The 24,239-nt window shown below is 42.9% G+C and overlaps 1 protein-coding gene across 1 annotated transcript in view; it reads right to left on the bottom strand.

Moving 5' to 3' along the window:
* Nucleotides 1-22,587, bottom strand: part of ADCY8 (adenylate cyclase 8) — a 119,197-nt gene extending 96,610 nt beyond the window's left edge. Inside the window, exon 1 of the mRNA XM_066175869.1 lies at nucleotides 21,658-22,587. Coding sequence (XP_066031966.1) covers nucleotides 21,658-22,587 — 930 coding nt within the window. The remainder of the gene's footprint in view (nucleotides 1-21,657) is intronic.
* Nucleotides 22,588-24,239: the final 1,652 nt, after the last annotated feature.

Raw genomic sequence — 24,239 nt, 5'->3', positions numbered from 1 at the left:
TGTACAGGGCAAGGAGCTGCACTCAAGGGTCCTTGAGGCTCCCTTCCAACTCAGGATGTTCTATGATTTTATGCAGAAATTGTCCTCCCTTACAAGCTGTATATTTATTGTTCAAAACAAATATCCAAGTAATTATGTTCAAAAGGAGCCAAATTCCATTTAAAGCTGCTTGAGAAATAAATCATTCCATCTGAAAGTTACAACATCTAAACAAAGATTTACAAGAAATTAATCTGAAATGGGGAAGTACACCCATGAATTCCTGGATACTGAGAATTAAAAAAAAAAAAAAAAAAAAAAAAGCCTGTGGACTTTTTTGAAGCAATCCCTACAAAACATTAAATTTTCCCCTTGCATTGGAATGCATGGATATCTGAGTTGTAAATAACTGTCTTTCAGTAGAAATGTACTGGTACTTGAGGACCAAGCATTAAACATCATCTCACTGGCAAAAAATTCCAGCTGACACCTCATCTGGAAAAGTCTGAGAGCATCACTAAGTTTAGGATGAACCTGGACAAGCTAAAACTAGGATACCTAAAGTGAAATTCACTTCTGGAAATTTTCTTCAAATTATTACAATAGTTTTACCTAGGTCAATGTCAGATAGTCAAAGCAGAAGAAATCCTAGCAGATCCCTTGTTAGATTGTGCAACTGTTTAGGAGTAATGGAAATAAAAGAAAAAAACCCCACATCATAGCTGTTTTACAGCATTGCAAAGAGTCTCACTACATTTTAAGGAGAAGTGAATTATTTAGTGTGCATTTTTGCTAAGTGTTTTTGGGGTGTTTTTCTGCACAGCTGTTTTTGCTCTGGATAATGGCTCTTATCCAAAGTAAGATGTCAAAACAGGGTGACCAATAATTATGTTTGTAGGGCTGACAGCTGTTCACCCTTTCTGGCATACCTCATTGCTCTTTTCATCTGGTGAATTGTATTAATGTCCCAGAAATTACCTGCAGGACACAGTCCATGTCTCTTCCCACTAGAACTGGCAATTGTCATAATTTGTGTGCAGGTGACCCTGCCTTGGTGCATTCCACAGAGCTCTAACAACAGACTGAACAAGAGAAGCTTTTCTTTATTCTTCCTAGTTATGTTAGGTTGGTTTGCATGTATTTTCCCCTGAATTACCAAGCTATGGCCATAAGACAAAGAAAGAAGCACTATTCTGTAAACTATTTTCCCTTTTGGTATTATAATGGAAAAAAAAAGGTAATAGCAAAATGTAATGATCTTAAATTACTCTTGAACTCTTTATCAAGAAATAGACAACCTTATAAATTCCACTCTAGTCTGTGTCAGAGTGAGACTAATACCTATTAAAATTGAATTGGTTTAACTGAAATAATACTGAGAATGCTGGTAATGAAAAACACATGAGGGATATCACAGTGTTGAGTGTCCTTTTCCAAACAACCTTGGCCTTCAAAACCTGCTTGTATTCTGATGGGAAGCTCTACTAATTACCTGTGTATGTTAATCAGTGATACCTGCTGGCAAACAAACCATCCTTACAGCAGTTCTTTTTTTAAATTATTAAAAAAAAAAAAAAAGGCACCAAAACAGTGATGGAAATAAAAGTTCTTTTCACTTTCTTATTAGCATTTTTTACAGTAGGCCAGTCTCAAGGCTACCTTTTCCCCACAGTTTCACCTATAAGTGGCTGCCATTTTGTGTGCGTGTCACTGGTGATGGAGTTTGCCCATTGAATTTACTGCTGATTGATGTGTGAGACAACAAGAATCAACTTAGAGTTCTCAGATCAGGCGTTAGCTTTGCTAACTAGAAATAATAGTTAGCTTTTGCTGACTAGAAATAATATGGAAAATATCTTCTCCCTCCAAATTCTCCATCATAGCTACTCTGCTTCCATTTCAAATTACTTTTTGAAAAGTGACCAAAAAACTCCAATAAAAGCAATTAATATTCCTATCTTTATTTTTTTTCCCCTCGATATCTCGTTTTGTTGCCAGCTGTGATGATCTGGAAACCAGGAAAAGACAAAACTCAACAATACCATTTTAGAGTCCTGTCTTAGCAAAACCTTGAAAAACCCTAAAACGATCAAAAAAAGCCCCAAACACCTATTTTCTTAGCTGTCCCTGTTGAGCTGTAAACATGAGATGTACACTTCAGAGAAATCTTGGCGATAATAAAAGAATTAGTTGTCGTCTGACTTCAGTGTACACAGAATTTCAGGCATCCTTAACTGCATTGAGAACCAGTGCTCAGACCTTGGGAGACTTCAGGAAATGGAGAGCCTATGAAGATACAGATGAACTTGCAAGGAAAACTTTAGGATGGCTGCGGATTCGTAATAGAGCCCAGGAGACTTTGTCCTCCAGGGCTGAAATGAACACATCTTAGGCACAGCAGAAGACATGAGTCACTCAAGGTTAAACAGGAATTTTATTGATATCTAGTGTTATTTGATGTTTTCTTTAAAGTCTGCTTTAACTCAAGATTTTTAAACTATCATTTAGGGCATACCCTGAACAGAAAACAAGGAAAGGACATGGGAGCAAATGGAAATGTACCAGACAAAAGCCATGAGAGGTTACAACATTCCAGACCAGCTGGATTAAAACTTTATCTCAGAGAGTTAGGCAAGGACAAACATTTTCCTTTGTGAAACCTGTGGGTGTTGTTCTGCTATTAGTCATGGTGAACGCTTCAGTGTGGTGAGCTAGAAGAAGTCAAACTGACATCAAAAGTACAGAGAGTGCTGTGGGAAAGAGTTGATTCAGTCCTTGGTTGACAGAATATACTAGAGACAAATAATGAAGGATTAGGCTTCTCCTGACACTTTGCTAGCAGAGGAGACATACCGTGCAGGATTCATTTTGCACTGACAGTGGTGTGATTTAGGACTAATTCCTTTGAAGGCAGTGGCTTATTCTGGTTTAAAACAAGGATGGGATTAATATCAAACCCTGATATTTACCGTGAGCCAAATTTCCCTTGCCTGACAATACAAGCCATGCCTTTGTTTTCCCTGCCTGTATAAGCATGAGAAGCAGAAACTGGACTGCTCATGGAATATTAAATAAATGGCGCAAAGCAAACAACAACTGTCTCTGATGTTGAATAATGAATCCTGCTGATACAAGGAATGCTGCTGGAGACTGTTAAATCTTGATGGACATAAACTAACAAGAGAAGTCCCTCAGATGATTTGCATCAGGACAGCTGTTTACAGGGTTTGATACAATGCACAGCCATGAATGATGTGGACATTTTTGCAGTTTGAGTTGTGTAAAGGCATCCACTCAGGAGCAAGGTCAGTCTTTACCTGCTCACACAGAAGCTGATTGTCTTCAAAAGGAAATTTTCTTGGGCAAAGCAGTGTTTGGTCTTAGTGAGTATTTAGCTCACGGATTTAATATTTAAGTCAATATCTGCTTGAAAAAACTGCTGTCAGGATACGTAAATATTGTGCTCATAGGAGCACCCAGCAGACCAGTGCTTGAAAAGAAATTGGGTGTGGTTTTGGACATGCTGGCATATGAATTCCACAGCTTTCACATGCTGGCATATGAATTCCTGATGACGCTGTGTTTTGTGGCACAAAAACCATCCCATAATTTCAGCCAAGAATTAGCTGATAAAGTTGATTTCTTATGGGAATTTTAGGCAGGGGAGAGAACATTACTTCTGAGCTTTAAAAAAGAAAACCAAAGACGATCAGTTTAATAAGCTGATCTTCCAACTGGCTAATATTTTTTGAAAGCCAGTCCTAGTAGTTAAATTATGAAAGTGTTGAAGGAGAAAGGTCACAGGTAATGACATGGTGAGACATTTCATTGAGTTTAACACTTGATCCAGATCTCCATCTGTTTGATGGAGATATTTATCCTGACCCTGATGGTTTTTCAAGCAGTCTCTTCCAACAATCTTGATCTGTTAGATATCAGAACAAGAGTGAAACAAAGCATTTCAGATATCCTAAGGAGTCACTTATGGATCCTTCCTGATAACAATTTGAATATTTTGGTTTCTCTACAAAGATAAAATCAGTTCTTACTGCACAAGTTCTGCCACTCAGCCAGTTAGCATTGGTCAGTTTGTTTCAAACTGAAAAAAAAGAGATTTTCTGTCTTAAAGTAAAATAAGGCCTCAGCCAAGCTCCATTGTTCAAGCTATTTTCTTCTCATTTAGATAGTGTGGTGCTGAAAGCAATTAAAGCCATGTCTGTAGAGAGCATTATGAACTCACTAGTTGTTGATCTAAAGCTGATATCTCAAGTCTGACACTGTATAGTAACTACACATGTAACCTATATTAAATTCTAGGTAAAAACAAGAACAAGCTCAAATGACTTCTCCATGTTGTCATCCTCATGAATATTCACATCCATTTGTTAGTCAGCATAATTAATCATTATATGAGTACAAGCCTAATATATTTTTCCAAAAAATACACTGTGTAGTAGTATAATAAATTACTTTTTCCAGGCATTTTGATCTTTCTTACCTTCTGACATGTTCCTATATATAGTATTTTATGCAAGGAGTTTATAAAAAAGAGAAAGACTCTAAATCATGCCAGTTATTATTTTTAAGGAGAAAAATACTAATTGTAAAAGTAGAAAACTGTGACTAAATAATTCACAAGATGATATTAAAAATGCAAATATTAATTATAAAAGTAGAACACTGTGACTAAATACCTCACAAGATAATATTAAAAATACAAATATTGGAGAACAATGTCTGGAGACAAGCAACAAATATGGAGAACCAGAATAGTTTTATGAAGTGCTAAATTTTTTACAAGTGTGTGTTTCTATGTTAACATTTTCAGTTCCTGGCAGAATTTGAAAAAAAACCCCCTAACTCCACCCCCACATCTATTATATTTCCCTAGTAAGTAGTAAAGCATTGCAACTGCTGCATTTCTGAAAAACTCAGGCTTTTAGTAATAGAAATGCCTTTCTTAGACTGATACAGTTCTGGTGGCCCCCAGAAGGGAAAATGTGGCTACATAGAGATATTTAAGATTTAGACCGCACCTGCAGCATGTGCGAAGCATGTGGCAGTCCTCAGCTTTCAGTTCAACTGGAAAACTGAAATGGAAGAGTCATTGCAAAAGAGCAATGCAAAACCTCTTCTCTGGGAGGAGTCAGATCCTGCTGACCTCAGTATTCAATAAAAACTCTTTGCTGGATGACCAAACGCCACTGATCTGCAGGACTTGCAATTGTGAGGTAGTAGTTCAGGAGCCAGTCCAATCAGGAACAGAGCAATACCACTGCATTTGGATAGGATGATCCATCTGGAAAAATGCATCCTAATCTGTACACTGTCAATGTGCACATCTTCAAAATTATTATAATCATGAAAAATACAGAATGTCCTACCTTTACCGACTACCTGACTTCCACAAAGAAGAACAAGAGTAGCTGGATTTTTCCTGTGTGTTTAATACCATCCTCTACCTTGAACAGAAAATCCAGGATAATTTGCAAAGTATTCATTTTTCAATGAGATCCCTGTGTCTGGCAGGAGTAGAAATGGTTGTCTGAAAATATTTCATTAAAATTGTCTGTATAATTACCCTGAACGGCTGCTACTGATTTTGTAGTTTGCAAATGAAGGCATTTTTATGAAAGACTGGATCGCCCTTCACAACATGAGAAACTTGATTAAAATACAGTGCCAAGGTCAGAATTTATTGCCCTTGAAGAGAGCATTAGCCACCAGGTTCCCTGAGTTAAAATTGTCTGCTACTAAGGCTGTTCTCATTATTGGAGAAGGAAGGAAATATTTTGTCTGATCCAAAGTAAAAGCCCAATTCTCTGTGTCAGAGTGGGATGCCCAGCCTTAGGGAAGGAACTCTGTTACTGCAGCGACAGAAAGTATCCTCAGGTCTAATGAATCTGTTGTGGGTGTCACACATGGAAAACTTTGCGAGAGACAAGATGTTTCATGAGCATTCCCAGAGCAAAGTTAGAGACAAGACTCTTTCCTCCCTTAATGATGCCCCAGACACTCAGCAAGCATTAATTAATCTCTATATTTACTTCTGTATTCCTATATTGTTTCCATTATTTTCATGTGCACCACATGTCTAGGAGTAGTCCTAAAGTCAGCTGTAGTCCCAAAGATTTCTGAGACATATTTTTAATGTACACAATTACAGAAATATTTGCTTAGAGCAGGAATAACCATGAAAATTCTTATTCTTTGTAATTAAGTGGTACATGCACATTAATACAATGGACAGAATTTAAAATAACACTGCTCCTCTGAATATATGGATGTATATATATCCATAAAAATAAATAAATCAGACAAGGTGATTTATTTATTAATCATCAGACATAAGATGAGGAAGATTAAAGGTGAAATGAAATGAGCTGATGATGACCTAAAAAAATACTTTTCACTGGGCAAAAATAGCCCCCATTCAATCAACAGATTCACTTTTCTCTTTTTTTTTGTCTTCAACACGACTTTATTTGAAACATAATCTCTCTACCAGTTGTTACTCTTTTGGAAAAGACAATCGAATTCTGACATTTTCTTGAACCAGCAACAATATTAATGGCTAATATTTGATCCCACATACTCGTAGCAAACACAAATATAAATACCTGAAGCTGCAGCATTTCAAGCTACATAATTGAAAATAATTCAGACTAATCCATAAGCCTTAGGGCAGAAATCATAATATATATGGAATGGTTTACTTCTTTTGAAACTGGGGGTGAGAACACTTTGCATCATAGTCAAAATTAGGAGCAACTATCATTTAATTATAGAAAGTAGGGCATGAGAGGACCTTGATAAGTCACTTAACCCATGCTCCAGGGTCCTGGATATTACCTAAATCACTCCTAAAAATTGCCACTCTAGACTGTTTAATTATACCTCAGGGTAAAGCCTTCCAAGCAAAATGAGGTTATTTAAGATATTGTTTTTAGGTTGTTTTTTGAAGGCTTCTCCTATTATTATTTAATGTAATTATTCCTTAGAATAACTTAACCCATCATGTCATGATTGCTCATAGATGAAACAGAGGACAATTGATTTCTTCCTCTCTCTAGCAACTCCTTTCATATTTGAAGGTTGTCATAGCTGTCTCTTAATTTTCTTTTACTCTAGAGTAATCCTCTATCCTGCAGAAATTGTGAAAATAAGCAGGATCAACTGCAACTGAAAACAGTATGTTTAAAGATCATCAGTGCTTTCTTGGGAGAAGGTTAGTTTCTACTTTTATTTTTTTAAAGGTTAGTATCTGTTGCTCATAACACTGTTCTTACTTTGATAGACCGACTGCCTGTGGGTAAACCTGCCTCTAGCTTTCTTTGGCACTTACAACTGCTGAAGAAGCCCCAGGGAGACCACAGTACACACACACACACACACACACATATATACACTTATATCACATATCTGAACATTAATGTAGCAGTCTGACTACGGGAAATGAATGGTTGGTACTGCTAGAGGAACTTTTTTTTTGCTCAAAGAAAGAAAGATGTGCTACTAATATTGTTCAAACTCTTCCACTTGCAATGTTGCACAGATCATGGAGATCTAGGAAGTGGAGACAGAATTGTTCCCCAAAAGAAACATGGAGTGAGCATGTGCCTGATGTTAGCTGTAAGCTTGTGCTCAGGCAGTGCTTGATGTTCCTAGATGGGGATGGGGAAGGCATGGTTGCTGCTTTGAGCTTTGAACCATGTGATGGTGATAAGCCCATAAAATAACACTCATGAAGAAATGAGAGCTGATGACATGTGGTGGACTGTAATTTTCGGTTTATGGTTAAACTTGATGATCCAAAATGTCTTTGTTAGCATAAATGATTGCATGATTCTATGATACAGGCCTGCAGGCCAGACCCTCCCATGACTGGAGGCTAGAATGGACTGAAGTGAGTGCAGAAGGCATAGCATGTAAACCAGGTCTCACCCTGTGATCATAGGAGATGTGCCTTCTACGTGACCATGTAACCATGTTTAGTCTGGATTCCCATGTTAGTTCTGCCCTCCAGATCCTCAGTAGATCTTTGTATCTGTCTTCTTGAAACAATACCTCTACTGTTATTGCAGAATCAATGAGTTTGAAAAGGACTTCTGGAGATCATATTGTCAAATTTTCCTCAAAGCAGGATCACCTGCAAGTTGCTTAGGGTCTTGTCCAGTCAGATTTTGAATATTCCCAAGAATGAATACTTCACAATATCTCTAGGCTGTCATAGTGCTCATTCACATTTAGAGTAAAAAAAGGCATTTTTTTATGTTTAAGTGGAATTTACTGCATTTCATTTCATGCACATTGACCATAATCCTGTCTCTGGGCACTGATGAGAAAATTTTGTCTCTGTCTTCTTACTTTAGAGTAATCTATTTATAGAAAATTATCAGATTACCAGCCCCCATACACCCCGGTTCTTTCTCATCTCCAGCCTGAACAGTCCCAGCTCTCTCAGCCTCTCCTCATTTGGCAGCTCTTTGCAGCCTTTCTCTGGCCTACCTCCAGTATGTTCATGTCTCTCCTGTGCTGGGTAGTCCTGCACTGGGCCTGGCACTCCAGATTTGCTTCAGGAAGACCAAACAGAGGGGGAAAAACTGCCTTCCTCAACCCAGTGAGAATATTCTGCCTAAGGCAGCACAGGAGCCCATTGGCCTTCAGCCTCTTGGTTCCCGGTCAGCTTGGTGTCCACCAGGTTCTCCAGGGCCTTCTCTGCAGGAACTCCTTTGCAGCTGCTCAGCTGCCAGTCTGTTGTGGTGCATGGCGTTATTCCTTCCTGGGTACAGAATGTTGCATTTCCCTTCTGCTGAATAAAGCTGTGGAAGGGGCTAGAGCACAAGTCTGATGAGAAGCAGCTGAGGGAGCTCTGGGGGCTCATTCTGAAGGAAAGGAAGTTCATGGAGCACCCTGTCACTCTTTACAACTCCCTGACAGGAGGGTGTAAACAGGTGTGGGTCAGTCTCTTCTCTAGGTAGTTAGTGGCAGGACAACAGGAAATTGCCTCAAGTTTTTCCAGAGAGATTCAGATTGGATATTAGTAAAAATTTTGTTACTGAAAGGGTGATCGTGCATTGGAACAGGCCGCAGGGAAGTGGTGGAGTCACCATCACTGGGACTGCTGAGAAGGCAAGTGGATGTGTCACTTGGGGTAATGTAGTGGTGAAAACAGTGGCACTGGATTAAGAGCTGGGCTCAAGGCTCTCAGAGATCATCTCCAACCTCAAGGATACTGTGATTCTGTGACTCCATGGTGGTCCTGTCAGCCCATTTCTCCAGCCCACAGAGGTCCCTCTGAGAGACACTAGAGTCATTTGGTGTATCAGTCACTCCTCTCAGTTTTGTGTTGTCTGCACAACAGACTATTAAACTCGGTTGAGTTTGGTGGGAGTTAGTGAGTCCCACAAGACATTCTTAAAACCATTAAAGTGATTTAAAGAGATTGTGTAGTGTTGAAACTCTCTCTCATCACCTTCCTATAATTTAAGTTCCTAGATCACTTTGAAAAATGGGCTTTAGGCCAGATAATTATCCTGGGAATAATTTCTGTGACCACCTATTCTTCCATGTTTTGGAGACAAGTTTGATACAAAGTCTGTAAGAAAATACGAGTTTTTTCTGTGTATAAATGTGTTTATGGTTTGTATTTTTAATGATTTCCTTATATGGAGGATCCTCTAACATTCTCTTTTTCCTTGTCTGAGGTTTCTTAAATTGTCATTCTGTAGCAAAGGGAACTAAGCTTAAAATCTGCAGCTGCTAAATCCATACTGATGTTAGCCAGAATATGACAGTTTGATTTCCAGATTATAGCTTAATGACAGTAATTAGAAATAACATCTCTTAATTATTGGTGTGCATATTTTCCATCTTTAAATTGCACCTACAAACCATCTTCACATACACACAAACTTTAAGGACATAGTAAATATTATTTTGACTTGCAAATGTAATTACTGAGCCTGAAAGCAAGGTCAAAAAAAGGAATAAAGCATGAAATTTCACAGCATTACTCTTGCTGAGTATTTGCATCATATAATAAAAATATATATAAATCTATGAAGTTTTCTGAACCTTTAGAAATTTAAATGTGAAATCTTACTAGATATATACATTGCTTTCAGATTAAAAAAAAAAAACCAACAACTCTGTCAAGTCAGATTACAGAAGCTTCACATTGCAGAAGAAAACCAGAAGTGATCTCAAATCCTCTTTCTTCTTGTACACTATCAGAAGTGTTCTTTAATAAATTCACTTGGATAGACTATTTGTAAACTCAGTGTGGAAGTTAGCATGTTGTGGTGTCATGGACAGCAATCTGGCCAGCACAGTTCTGTTAACTGATTGAAGAGGAAAGGTGCAACTACCTTCACAATATTTGTGCAAAATCTAAGGGACATTGAACAACTTAAATTTATACCAAGGTTATTGCATATCTCTTTATGCCAATGAGAGTTTTTCTTGAGTTTAAAACAATTGGCATGTTAAGGTGCATTCTTTTACACTCATTCGCCCAAGTCACAATGCTTTGGAGAGTTCTGTACATAAAGCTTTTAGATTTTATTGTTTTGATTTTTGATGAGATTTGAAGTAACTGAATGCTTGTGTTAGATAATGTACCATGCAGTGTTAGCAAAGAAGAATGGCTGTCATCAGAAAATGTAACTTAAGAATAACCAGACACAAGTACATTTTTACAGGGAAGAAAGTAATGTCATTGAAAAAATAATTTCTAAGCATGAAGAGCTATCGAGATTATAAGAAGATTATTGGGGGCCTACCATCCTATACCACCACATAGAAAATGGGAGCACCTCTTGTGTACCTCTGGCATTTCTAACTGCCTCTCAGGTGACTAATGGAACACAGCAGACAAGAGCAATTCCACTAGCACAAATTAAATACATGTAATAAATTCTTTTCTTCCTATTGTTGTCATCAAACTGCTATTACTCTCAGGATTGCAGAGAATATGTAAATTGTCATAGCATCAGTCAGAGTGGCATTTGGCTACATTTAGAAATGTCAAAAAAGTTTTACAGCAACTTGTAAAACTTGTACAGCCCTTAGGCAAGTTTCATATGGCTTCAATTCTACTTAATTCTCAAAAAGGAATTTTTACTGGCTTCTCTCAACAACCTTCAGATCCTGGAGAAATCTACTGTAAATCTCTCCAATCATTTTGAGGTGTACTACACACTTAATGTTTCAAGACTAAGTTACTATAAAGAAACATAGAATTAGTTAGGTTGGAAAAGACCTCTAAGACCATCAAGTCCAACTGTTAATCCAGCACTGCTAAGTCCGTCACTAAACCATGTCCCTAAGTGTCACATCTACATGACTTTTAAATCCCTCCTGGGATGGTGACACCACCACTCCCTGCACAGCCTGTTCCAGTGCTTGACAATCCTTTTGATGAAGAAATTTTTCCTATTATCTAATCTAAACCCCTACTGGGGAAATTTGAGGCCACATCCTCTTGTTCTGTCTCTTGTTACTTGGGAAAAGAGATCAACCCACGCCTAGCTATAGCCTCCTTTCAGGCAGTTGTAGAGAGTGCTAGTGTCCCCAGATCCTCAGCTCCAGGCTGAACACCCCCAGCTCCCTCAGCTGCTCCTCATTTGACCTGTGCTCCAGCCCCTTGCCCAGTTCCATTGTCCTGCTCTGGACACATTCCAGCCCCTCAATGTCTTTCTTGCAGTGAGGGGCCTAAAACTGGATACAGGATTTGAGGTGTGGCCTCACCAGTGCCCAGCACAGGGGGATAATCACTGCCCTGGTCCTCTTGGCCACACTATTGCTGATACAGGTCAGGTGCCATTGACCTCCTTGACCACCTGGGCACACACTGGCTCATTTTCAGGCAGCTGTTGACCACCACCTCCAGGTCCTTTTCCAACTCTTTGACATCTACATTTACATCTTAGTACAGGTGGATGTTAGAGTTACTGATGATCAGGCTGAAAGAATAGAATAGAATAGAATAGAATAGAATAGAATAGAATAGAATAGAATAGAATAGAATAGAATAGAATAGAATAGAATAGAATAGAATAGAATAGAATAGAATAGAATAGAATATTTCAGTTTCATGGGACCTACAACAGTGTTCTAGTCCAACAGCCTGACCACTTCAGGGGCCATCTAAAGTTAAAGCACATTATTAAGGATATCGTCCAAATACCTCTTAGATATTGACAAACTTGGGGCATTGATCACCTCTCCAGGAAGCCTGTTCCAATGTTTGAACACCCTCCGGGGAGAGAAGTTCATCCTAATGTCTATTCTCCAAGGTCCCTGGTCCAGCTTTGAACCATTCCCGCACGTATTGTCAATGGATCCCAGGGAGAAGAGCTCAACACGTCGCTCTCCCCTTCCCTTACTCAGGAAGCTGTTAGGGAGCAACAAGGTCACACCTTAGCCTACTATTCCCCAAACTAGACAAAACCAGAGGAGTTCTTTACGTCTCCTTTTATGACATACCTTCCAGCTCTGAAGAGAATGATGTGGAACCAGATCTTTAAAGAAAGAATGAAGTCAAATGCCTGCATTCCCACTATACTCAATGTATTCATATTTCAACAAAAATGTTCATGGCTGAAAGAAACCAATGCAGTATTCCTCTTTTGATGCATCATAAAACATATTGGGATGTTTTACATAAAAATCTTAAAGCAATTGAACATATTAGTCACTTATTACAGCAGCTGAGGAAGGCAAAATTTCAAATCAAATGAAGCTCTGAAATGCATAAAGATGTGTGTGGGTCACCACAGACCAGTGATTAATTTAGTGATGAAATGGGTGTGATCCTCATTCCCAATCCCTAGCTGAAATCTGTGGTGAATATGACTCCTTCTGCTAAAAGAACATGCATATCTGCACATCAAATTATACTGAGCACACGTGGGATGATTTCTATGTCAATTATAACCCTGTCTAGTATTCTTATTAAGTTTATTAATATTAATAAGCATTGAAGGTACTTTCCCATATGACAAGAGGATCATAGGATAAAAGAATGTGTACATCTCGATCTTGTGCCATTATTTAAATAACTTCCTTGAGATCTAAGTAATTTCTTTACCTAAAATCCTAGCTTCAGAATTATATAACCTCTTCTACACCATGTAATATCACTTAGTTTTTCTGTGCTGATTCATCTTCTTGGTTTTTTATTTTTTCTTCTTTTCACTGTGGTGATAGTTATGGATTTATGAATGAGCCTTCTACTGTGGCAGAACTAATGAAAGGAACACAGAATAGATAGTTCCATCTCTGAGTAGTTCTAAGGTAAAAGAAGCAGGAGAGTTTGAACAAAGGAGAAATAGTAAAGTGCCTGAAGATTGGATCCACCCAAAGAAATAAACTGAATTTCAAAATTAAGATTCTGACACTACTGAATGCTTCCACTAATTTCATTAAAGAAGGATTTCTGCATTTTATTTTTAAGGGAAAAATAAAATTTCGCAAAGGGAAAGTAATGATAGAGGAAAATACAAAACTACAAAGTGATGATTAAATCAAAATTGAAAAATAAAATTGAGATAAAAATTAGATTATTGAACACAGATATTATTTCCTTTATACTGGGGATACTGTTATCTAGATTAAAACTAATGCATCATATAAAATTACAACACCAACATCAGACTATCTGGAAGAAGTATAATTATTTGTTGTGATTGTGGAAAAAATTGGCTTGTGTTAGTTTTGATCTTTTTTTACATTGGTATACTTCAGCTACTTCTCACAATGCAGCAATGGTTAATTAATTAACTATGCAGCCTTCCTCTCTCTAGGGCTAACTGCACGAAACCTTGTAGCAGAATAAGCTGGCAAATGAAATAACAGCACTTCTTAAAAAAAGTTTTTAATAAACACGGCTTGGATGATGAGACATTCCTCTGACACCCAACGGCTGCCAGGCTTTGCACTTCATTCTGTGTACAGTTCCTGATGTTTTTTCTAAGTTAAGCAGCACCCCACTGGTATCTCTGTCAGCAGACCTGGCTGTTTGGAGAGATAAGCATAACAGAGCTCATTCAGAGAGACTCCTGGAGGAGTAGGATGTCTACATTTGTCTTCTCTTTCAGAAGAACTGTGGACTCAGAGCAAAACTTTCCCTAAAGAGAGTCCTGAGAAGTCATCTTCATGGTTCACCTAAAAATCCTAATATATATGGGATTCTTTATGTTACATTCTGTCAGCTTTAAATCAAGGATATAAATGATGCTGTTGGAAGCCTGTGAGTAAGTCAGGTCTTAATAATATCCCTTAGAAAAATCTTTAGTTTCAAGAAATGCCAGATCCTCAGGACTTTTTGTGATGATCACTTCTGATGAGCCAAGTCTCCTCCATCCTGGTTTCAATGACTGAGGCTGCTAACATAATGCTCAAGATTTGCTGCAGCAGTAACACAGTGATTTGCATTCATCTCCCTCCTTTGGTCAGACTGAAACTCTACTGTCCTTTCTGCACTCATGATAGGTACAACCTGCACTGCACCAAGAACAGAGCAAGTGACAGAACTTGTAAGAAAGGCAAGATGAAGAAAAAATGGCTCATGAGCCACGAAGCAAGATCCTTGTGCAACTCATCTGCAGACAAGCAACAACTACAGTTTAATTCAGAAGCCTATGCTGAATGCCACCATACTCTTACAGATCCTTACACAGTATGCAAAAAGACTCTGGAACAATAAAATGCAGGGAGTATGTCTAAAACCTTGGTTTTCTCTAGGATTTAGAGAATCACTGTTATGTTTTCCCCTACATACTTGGACTTTTCAGCACTCTGAAAAAGAGGTTCAAGATTCATCATGTCAGAGTGGGGATCAGACTGTATAGTCTGGTGGCTGGGACCTGTACTTGAGGGAATGATTTAACAACATTATATAAAACACTAAAATGTGGAGCAAGAACACCTCCAGTGATGAATTCCATAATCAGTTGTCTACAGAGTCAGGATTATTACTTTTTATTTTTTTCTTTTTTCACGTTTAATCTTAAACTTTTATCTTAACTGAAGAACAGTCATGCTAGGAATGGGAGAAGTTTTGCTTTGGAAACTCTCTGGTGAGGTAAGAGAGATAGACTTCAATCCCCTCTGGGAAAAAAGGGATTCAAACCTTGGTCTATCACATCCCAGGAATATTTTCATTACCACATTTTTTACAGAGGAAGAGCACAGTAACCTTCTCTACTGACTTTGACATTGGACAGGTGCTGTGTGTGTAGTACAACTGCAAAATATGTTCCAAGTAGAACAGTGTTTGGATGTTGGGTAGGGTAGGCTGCCTGGTAACTTAAACGTAGAGTTATTGAGGCACTTCAGGGGATGCACGGAAACAGAAGCACAGTTATGGGCAAGAAGGCTACACTTTGGGAAATGTGATCCTGTAATCACAGACACATTGAATGCAAGGTTGGAAGGGGCCTCCAGGATCATATGATTCAGACTTTCTTGACAAAAGTACAGTCTAGATAAGATGGCCCAGCACTCTGTCCAGATGAATCCTAAAAGTGTCCAATGTCAGTCAATCCACCACTTCCTTAGAGAGATTTTTCTCATTGCAAATATTTTTCATCTTGTGTCCAGTCAAAATCTCTACAAGAGTTACTTTTACACATGACCACACACCTTTTCCATAAGACTCCCTGTAAAAAAGGAGTCTGATCTTTGTTGCCATCCTTTAAATACAAAAGGGTGAAAATGTCTCCCCCAAGCCTCCTTTGTCCAAGGTTGAACACACTCAGTTCTCTCAGCCTTTCCCCATAAGTTAGGCTTCCCCCTTCTTTGCTCATCTTTGTGCCCTTTCTTTGGGCCCTGTCCAGCCAGTCCATACCTTTTTTGTATAGCTGGGACCAAACCTGAACACAGTATTCCAGGCCATGAAAGTGCTTACCTAGAATAAAGTGAGGTAATGACTTCTTGACTTCTGCTGGGGATGTCCTTGTGAATGCAGCCCAGCCTCCTGCTGGCTTTCTCTGTCCTAGCTGCACACTGGTCACTCATTCTGAATTTGATGTCCACCAGGGCCCCCACATCCCTTTCCATAAACCTGATTTCCATCCAGGCAGATTCCAGCCTGTGCTGCAGTCCTGGATTATGCTTTTTCTGATTCAACACCTTACACTTGTCCTTGTTGAACTTCATAGGGTTCTTGCTAGTCCACTCTTCCAGACAATCCAGATCTTCCTGCAGGGTGGCTTCTCCTTTCCTTACTCAGTTTGGGACCAAGGACAAACTTTGTAAGGGTATACTTGATCCCATCTTCCAGATCACTTATAAAGATATTAAGCAGTGTTGAGCCCAGGATCAATCCCTCGGGGACCCCACTTGTGACAAGCTGTCACTTTGGAAAGGAGCTATTTTCTACCTCCCAATGGGTGCTGCCTTTCAGCCCATTCCCCACCCATGGCACTGACCATTGCCTGGACCATTATACATTGCGTTAACATGATGTTGACAAAGTGCCTACAGGAATGAAGTGCCAGGCAGGAGCTGAGTAAGGATTTTCAGGTATGGAGTTTCCATCAACCCAAGCATTAATTTAAAAGCATAATTCATTTTCCGTTTACTAAATTTCACCTTTTTTTTGAAACACTTTAGTTTATCTCACGCATTGTCAAATATTCTGGAAATAAAGAAAAGGTAAGAAGAAAGATGAGAAAGATCTCCATATTCCCTGCCTTCTGGAAAAAGACTAATCCCTTGAACAGTTCTAGTTTTGCCTTCTTCCCTTTCCTGTCCCCGTGACATCACTGAAGTGTTGAGAAGTGCAATAAGAAGCTGAACTGGAGATGTTTATCCCCTTCAGACTTCTGTACAGGCTAATAAGGATCATTCAAACATGATCTGCTGTTAACTGTGGGCTGTAAGTGCAGTGCTCTGTTATGTGTTTATTTTGCATTAGATGCTGCTGTTTTGGAGCACATGCCTCTTTCTAGGCCATGAAAAACAACAAACAAGCAATAAACAAACTCCTGAAAGCAACCCAGAAATGTTTTGACAGCAGGAAAAAATGTCATATCAAATCTAGCAAGGTAAGTTTTAGTGATAACAAGCACACTGACTGTTGTAAGCTGAAATTCACTGACAAAAGTGGGTTTCATTCATGGTTTTGCCTGAGTTTCTATGTATTGGAGGCAATTAATCATCAAATTGTAAATATACTTAGTGCATTTGCCCTACTTAGCACAACAATGATGCAGCTGCTTTAGAGAAAAGTGTATCCAATGCTAATCTAATTAAGCTGTGACCCACTGATACTGGTCAGGTGATATTAAAGGATATAAAAGGAAAGCAGTCCATAATCCAGTCTAAAATCACACACTCCATTTATAACTTGCCCACAAAAGACTATGGCAGAAAAATGCATAGCGAAATAATGCTACAAAAGTAAACATGAGGAGAAAGGTTGAGTGCTTTGATTCTGCTCCTCAAATGGTAGCTAACTTCGAAATGTCCTTATATTTTACAGATTGAATAGATTTTCCACAAGCATTTAGCAGAAATTTTGAAGAGGTGAGTGTGTTTTGCATATACTCATATACTGATATCTATGATCAGATTTTGAAAAACATGTAGCTGAAATACACATGCAAAAGCTGTCAGTTTCCATTGTACAATTACACAGATTTATCTCTGTAGGGCTCCTTGTGACTTCATAAATTCTGCCTTTCCCTCTATTAATAACCCTGAGAGAGGATCTGGGGAAAAAAATAAGCAGGGAAAAAATTAATTCACAGAACTGCCTAGGCTTGGAAAGATAGAGGGAAAAGAATGAGCTTACCCAGTCTTAGTATTAACCACTTCAAGGTTATTTCTAAATGTACTTTTAAAGTTTTATTTAATATGTATAATTTAGGACTTGGTTATTCAAGGTATCCCTTATATATGTGATTTAGTAATGAGAGTAGTCTTACTGACTCAGGTGGAATTTGCTCATGTGAATGAGGAGTGCAAAGGCAGAGGATTAAAATCCAGAGTATGTGTGTAGCTTACATAATTTCAAGCCTGTCAAAATTCATGTCTATTTTATCATCTGCCTATGTTACATAACACGAAGGAGCTCTGAGTTGTTTGTTCTTCCCCATATGCCTGGAACACACACGTGGTCTTTGAAATTTTGGATTGCATATATTGTTACCCAGAAAAAAGTAAAAATAAATGCAATACAAATAAGACTTTAATTTTGGGGAATGTCAGAGACAAACACTACCCCCATCATGGTATCTGGCCAGGCTCACAAATCCATGCACTGCACTTGTTTACCAGTAAGATCTTTCATTTCTCATTTGCTTCCTGTCCCAGTCTTTAATCAGCATCAGTGCAGCCTTTACTTAAGTCATAGTATCAGTCCCTTTTTCATGGTTCCTCTCAAGCTGAGCAGCAGCACATTCCTCAGCATTTCAGGCTGGAGTCAGTTGTGTTTAAGAGTGATCGTATCTCCCCAGAAACACCCAGAACTTAGCAGGATTGAAATTAGGTTTTGGGTTTTGTTCTTGTTACTTTAAGAAAATCTAGTTTTAAGCTTTTCTCCTTCAACTTTTTTCTAGGATGATAGGGAAGAAAAATTAGGTGACATCCTAAGTGTTACTGTAAGAAAGAAAGATAAACAGAGAGAATTATTTTTATTCATGATAACGCATGAGAACAACAATAAACCAGGCAGCAGTATTGCATGCTTATATGCGGCATTACTGGTGGTTTGACCTGCTTGTGAACAAACTTTTCAGTGAAAACTAAATTGAGAGGTTAGGGGAAAACACATCAAAGCACATGATTTTCCTTTTCAACAATGTAAACTGTTGCAACTTTATGAGTCTAGATAAATGTATGGCTGACTTATACCTGGGTGACTGAGAAGAGGTCACACAACCTTTTTGCCCATGTACGCTACTGGGTACAGTACTAAATTGACTGCAGACGCTTTTTTTTTTTTTTTTCTGTTCGGAACTGAATTTAGTATTTTCCTTGTATGACATCCTGATTAAAAAAAAAAAAACCAACAGAAAACCCCCCACAAAACAAAACAAAAACAAACAAACAAACAAAAAACCCACCCAAAAAACCCCCAGTAGAAACCCCATTATTTGTACCATGATCAGAGTTTTGCTATCTGCTTTTTCTTTCATTGCATACTTTAATTCCTGATTTTTGTCCAGCATATGGATCTGTCTGTATCCTGAGGCAGAGCGAGATGCTCACAGATGTTGGTACATAATGAAATAGTTCATTTAGTCTTGTAAGGCTTCTTTGAAGGGAAGATGTTGTATTTTACCTAAGCCTTGTGATAAAACAGAACGTCTTGCCTGCAGGATGAAGAAATCTTTATTGGCCCAAAGATTTCCTACATGACCTGGATGACACAGTCATTTAAATTCTCTGTCTTCACCTGTGAAGCAATAGTTCTATAGCCTTCATCAGCTGCAAAAGCCCTCATCTACTAACGCTCGAGAGGGCTCAGCAATCCTCTGCCAAAAGTAAGAAACTGGTGCAACACCAGAAAGCGCCAAAGTAGGACTGTGCCTCACCCGCGCACCATGTCCGGCTCCTCGGGGCCGAGCGCTGGCCCGCCGTGCGAGGGGTGGCCCGGGAGGGTGGGGGCCGTGGGGCGGAGGCGGCGGGCGTGGGGTCGCGGGGTCGCGGGCGGGCTCGGTCCGAGCGGGGCCGCTGGAGGGAGCCCCCGGGCCGCGCCGCGCCGCCTTCAGCACCGCGCGGGCGGACAGCGCTCGGGGCCGCGCTCCGCGCATCGCCCGCGCATCCCCCGCCCGAACCAGCGGCTCCCCGACCCCTCCGAGCTCCTCTGACATAGGACCGGGAGCCAGCCCCGGGGCGGGGAAGGGTCCGGCCTCTCCCGCAGGGGCTGGAGGCAAAGGGCCGAAGGGGCGGGCTATGTTAAGTGGTCCTTGGGCAGGCGGGAGCCGGTGTAAATCAACACCGACGTGTGACAAGCTGCGCGGATCCTGTTAAGGAGATTTATATATGTAGTTCATGAAGGCAATCATCTGGCTGGTAATCTCTCATTGTGCACTGCTCCAAGGCAGTTGGTTCATACAACTGGCTGCAAAACGAAGATATTAGTATCTCTCCTGGGAAATGTCTGTGGGAAATGTGTGCGTTGTGTGTAGCAGCTAAACAGCTGTGATACTGGTGCGTAATGAGATAGCAGCGCATTACTCATAGCTCCAGGAGAGGACATGGAAGAAAATTAACAAATCAGCATAACTCACACAGCTTTTGACCCAAAACTAACAGCACCAGCAGTGCATGGGAGTAGAGCACGGTGTGCAGCTGCAGTTCATTCATCAGCACATCACCAAAGGCTGGGCAACAACTCTGCCTCAGCCTAATTGTCTCACGTCCACAGGGCTCAGCCAGTCACAACACACCGGGACAGCTTTTCCGAAAACAGGGTGAGCCCAATCACTGGGACATGAGCTCAGGCAGCCCACAGCTAGCAAGTGCATGTAGTAAGGGGATGGGCAGGGGTGGGCAGGGGTTTCAGGAGGACCAGGGTCTGAGGAGGGTATATGTGTCCCAAGAATCATGGATATCAAACTTCCAGGTCCAAGATCAGTCACTTCCCAACACTCATGTAAATAACATGCCACCAGCAACAAATTCCTCTGTACCCTCCCTCCTTTCAGGATTATCTGACAGTATCTCCACCCTTTTCTCCCTGATTCCGTGGAGCAAGCCAAATGGAGACGATAATCTGCTATGAAATATTGATAGCACTGAGTTGTGACAGTCTAGAAAGGGAGGGGAAAGGGAGCACCAAGACTCTCTGGGATTAAGTTGTCCTAGTACCCACTGTTTTCTTGCCTTGCAGGGATATGGGGAGCTTGGTGCATTCTCACTTTTTTGTGGAAGAAGTCATCTGAGTATGAAGTCAGGTAAGAACTGGTTTTAAACCCTCAGACCCACCCTGACCAGGGTCTCTCAGCATTCTGCAGCACACAACCATGTAACCAGCACTCTGTCCTAGACATCACTTGTAAGGATTCAGCACAACAGTGCTTTGCCTTTTGACCACCAGCAGAAAAGGCTTCTTAGTGTCCTCTAAGACAGCCTAGGATCTCACACCAAATCTCCTGGGGGAGCTTTGCTCTGGCTTCACTGAGGTTTCACTGGTTTCTCCTTGCAAAAGAGCAGCATGCTTTGCTCCTGTTTTCCCATAGGTCTGATCAAGCTGCCCTTCACATATAAAAGTACCAGTTGCCCCAGCAGATTCAGAGTTAAAAGGCGTGAGAAGTAAAATGGGAGCACTGTGAGAGTTTGGCCAAGACAGGGTCATCTCAAACCCCAAACCACTGCTGGAGGTCAGGGAGGGGAATAATAAATGACCCATCCTCCCCATTTGCTCCAGGAGCTTCTCTCCCAATGCCATTTCAAGGGACAGCAACATAGAGAATATACAAGCAGAGGGGACAGGGTGGTTAGAAAGTGTCCCAGCTTGAGGTGAAACACTGGGATGGGCACTGGGAGACTGAAGAAGGGGAGACAAGAGGGTTGATTTTTGCCTATGATCTCTCCTCCAGGTAATGAACTTCTGAGCACCTGATTAAAAGGGAAGGGATCTTTTGGGACATACCCCACACCTCTTCTCACTCAGGGTGATGGAGAAAGAGGACTGTTCCCACCCTCTCCTCACCACGGTACCTGGTTGAGGGAAGTCACAGCAAACCTGGGGATAACCAGTTGCATGACGAGCTGCAGGACAGAGGTGACCAGTCCAGCCAGGATGGCCCAGGTGAGCGGCAGCGGGAGCATGCTGTAGGTCGCAAAAAGCGTGAAAAGCACATAGCCAATGCCGTCCCCAAGGAGGCCACAGCCCAGTCCTGCTGCCAGAATTTGCGTGGCCATGGCCACCCAAGTGACAACTCCGCTGTACTGCAGGTAGGTGTATGAGGTCGTGTCCTTCCTGACCACCACTAAGGCACAGATCACCACCTCAATGCCAGTGAAGAAGCCCAAGAGGATGCCCTTAATGGGGTCCATGGGAGCAGAGGCCAGGGTCAAGTGGAGGAACAGTAGGGTCAGCTTGGTCAGCACGTCCAGGATGTTCATGACCACCTCAGATTTGCGCCGCTGACCCAAGAAGTAGCGCTGGTAAAGGCGCTCTAAGTCCCGAGACTTAAAAGAGTTGCGGAGAGTGGGGAAGATCACCCCGCGGTATGTATAGCCCCAGTTGAGGAAGAAGTCGGAGTTGCTGGGGGCACAGTCCAGGGGCAGAAAGCCCAAGTCTCCGCTGCTGCTTGTGCCCTCCGGGAAGACTTTGGTGCCTCCGTTGTTGTGGCGCTCGCTACCCAAACTCCGTCCGACCGACTGCCGCCGGAGATGGTGGTGGTGGTGCGGCGGGTGCGGGTGGTGGTTGGGGCAGCAGGTCTCGTCGGAGCTGAAGCCCTTGCCCCCGCCGCTGCTGCTGCCGCCGCTGCTGCTGCTGTGTTCCTGGATGAAGCGCTGCTCGGTGATGTGGCGCACGGCCGTCTGCCACAGCAGGCGCTGGGGTCTGCCGCTGCCGGGGGGAGTCCTGTTGATGGTGTAAAGTTCATCGCTGTCGCTCAGGCACCGCACCTCCGAGAGCTCCATGGCGGTGACTGGCGGGGGGCAGAGCACCGGCGCGGGGGGGGGGGGGGGGGGGGACAGGGGCGGGGGGGGGGGGGCACACACCGTCTTTGGGGAGGGGAACAGGAGGAGGGATGGAACCGCGGGAGAGGAGGGAGGGGATGTCGAAGGGCGGGTGGCGGCGGCGGGGTGGCGGGGTGGCGGTGCGGGGATCACATTTATAGGCAGGTCCCCCGGTCTGGCGGTGCGGCTGGCGGCGGGGCTGGTTGGCCGCCGGGGTCCGGGGGGCGGCTGCGCCGGCTCAGCGCAGGCGGCCCGAGCCCCGTGCCCGCTCCCGCGGCGCCCCGCGGAGCCGCATCCCGCGGAGCCCGGCTGAGGCGCAGCCCCGGCACCCCGGCGGGCTCGGTGCGAGCCCTCCTCGGGGCGGTGCGCGGCGGGGAAACCGAGCCGCGGGTCCGGAGACGAGGTGGAGGGACGAGCGGAGCATCTACGGGCGCAGCCCCGCTGCCCGGTGGGCGATCCTCGGTCCCATCCGGAGGCCGGAGGCACGGAGGGGTGGGGGCAGCCGCCTTGCAGAGCCGGTCACAGCGGGCAGCTCCTCCCTCCGGGTATCCCGGGGCTCCGCTCCGAGGTCTGGTGCCCGAGAGTTGCTGTAATTTCCGCGGCTGCGGTCAGCGGCAGCGCTGTGAGCTCGGGCAGGAGGGGAGAGGCGGCCAAGTCTCGGGCGTCCTCGGTCACGGCGCCAGATCCGCCGGCCGGGGGCTGCCCGCCCGCTTCCCCCCGGCGGCGGGGCATGCCCGTGGCTCACGGGGCGCCTCTGCCCGGAGGGGACTCGGGGCTCCCATCCATCGCAAGCACTCGGCTTGCTTGGCAACGGGAAAAAGAGAAAAAAAAAAAAAAAAAGAAAAAAAAAAAAAAGAGGGAAAAGAAGAAAGGAGGAGGGGAAAAAAAAATCACATCAAACCCCAAATCTAAAAAAAAATCGAAAGACCGGGTAATGAAAATCCCGCCCTAAACTCAGAGCTCTGGGAAGCCAGATGGGAGTATCCCAACTTCTCCGCGGGCCGGGAGTGCTCCGGCTCAGGGACTTCCCCGGCGGCAGCGGGGAGGAGGAGGAGCAGGACGAAGGGGCGAGGGCAAAGCGCAGGGAGCGCGGTGCCTGCGGGGCTGCGGGGAGCTGGCGGCGAATGCTGCCCCGGGAGCCGCGGGACGAGCACGGCGGAGCCGCCGCCGCCGCCGCCGGAGTGGAGCTGCGGGCGGGCGGCCCGGGAGGAGGCAGAGCCCGGCGCGGTCAGCTGATGCCCGCCACGTCGGCGGGGCTTCCAGCACCCCCCCGGCCCGGTTAAAGCAGCCGCAGCCGCAGCTCTGGGTGGGGGACAGAAGGCGGAGGTTGCCGCAGAGCAGGTCCCCTGGTCCCACGAGGCTCCTTCAAGCGTCGCTTAGGTTTTTCTGACCTGCTGTCCTCTAGGTGCCCCGGACTGTCCCGCCTCGCCTGACAGGTGCATCCCTCCACAGCGCTCAGTGAGAGCTGATGCCGCGGCCGGCATCCCTCTGCCCCTCCACAAGGAAGATCCTCAAGCTTTGCTTGGAGACAACACACTTGCCCAGGGTAGGGGAGCCCTACGAAGCCCTCCAACTCTGCTTTAGCAAGTTCAAACCCTCTCAGAAAGGTGATG

The sequence above is a fragment of the Chamaea fasciata genome, unplaced genomic scaffold, assembly GCF_029207755.1.
Source record: "Chamaea fasciata isolate MVZ Bird 193981 ecotype frontalis unplaced genomic scaffold, bChaFas1.0.hap1 SCAF_1, whole genome shotgun sequence".
Lineage (NCBI taxonomy): Eukaryota > Metazoa > Chordata > Aves > Passeriformes > Sylviidae > Chamaea > Chamaea fasciata.
This window is presented reverse-complemented; position numbering and strand designations above follow the sequence as displayed.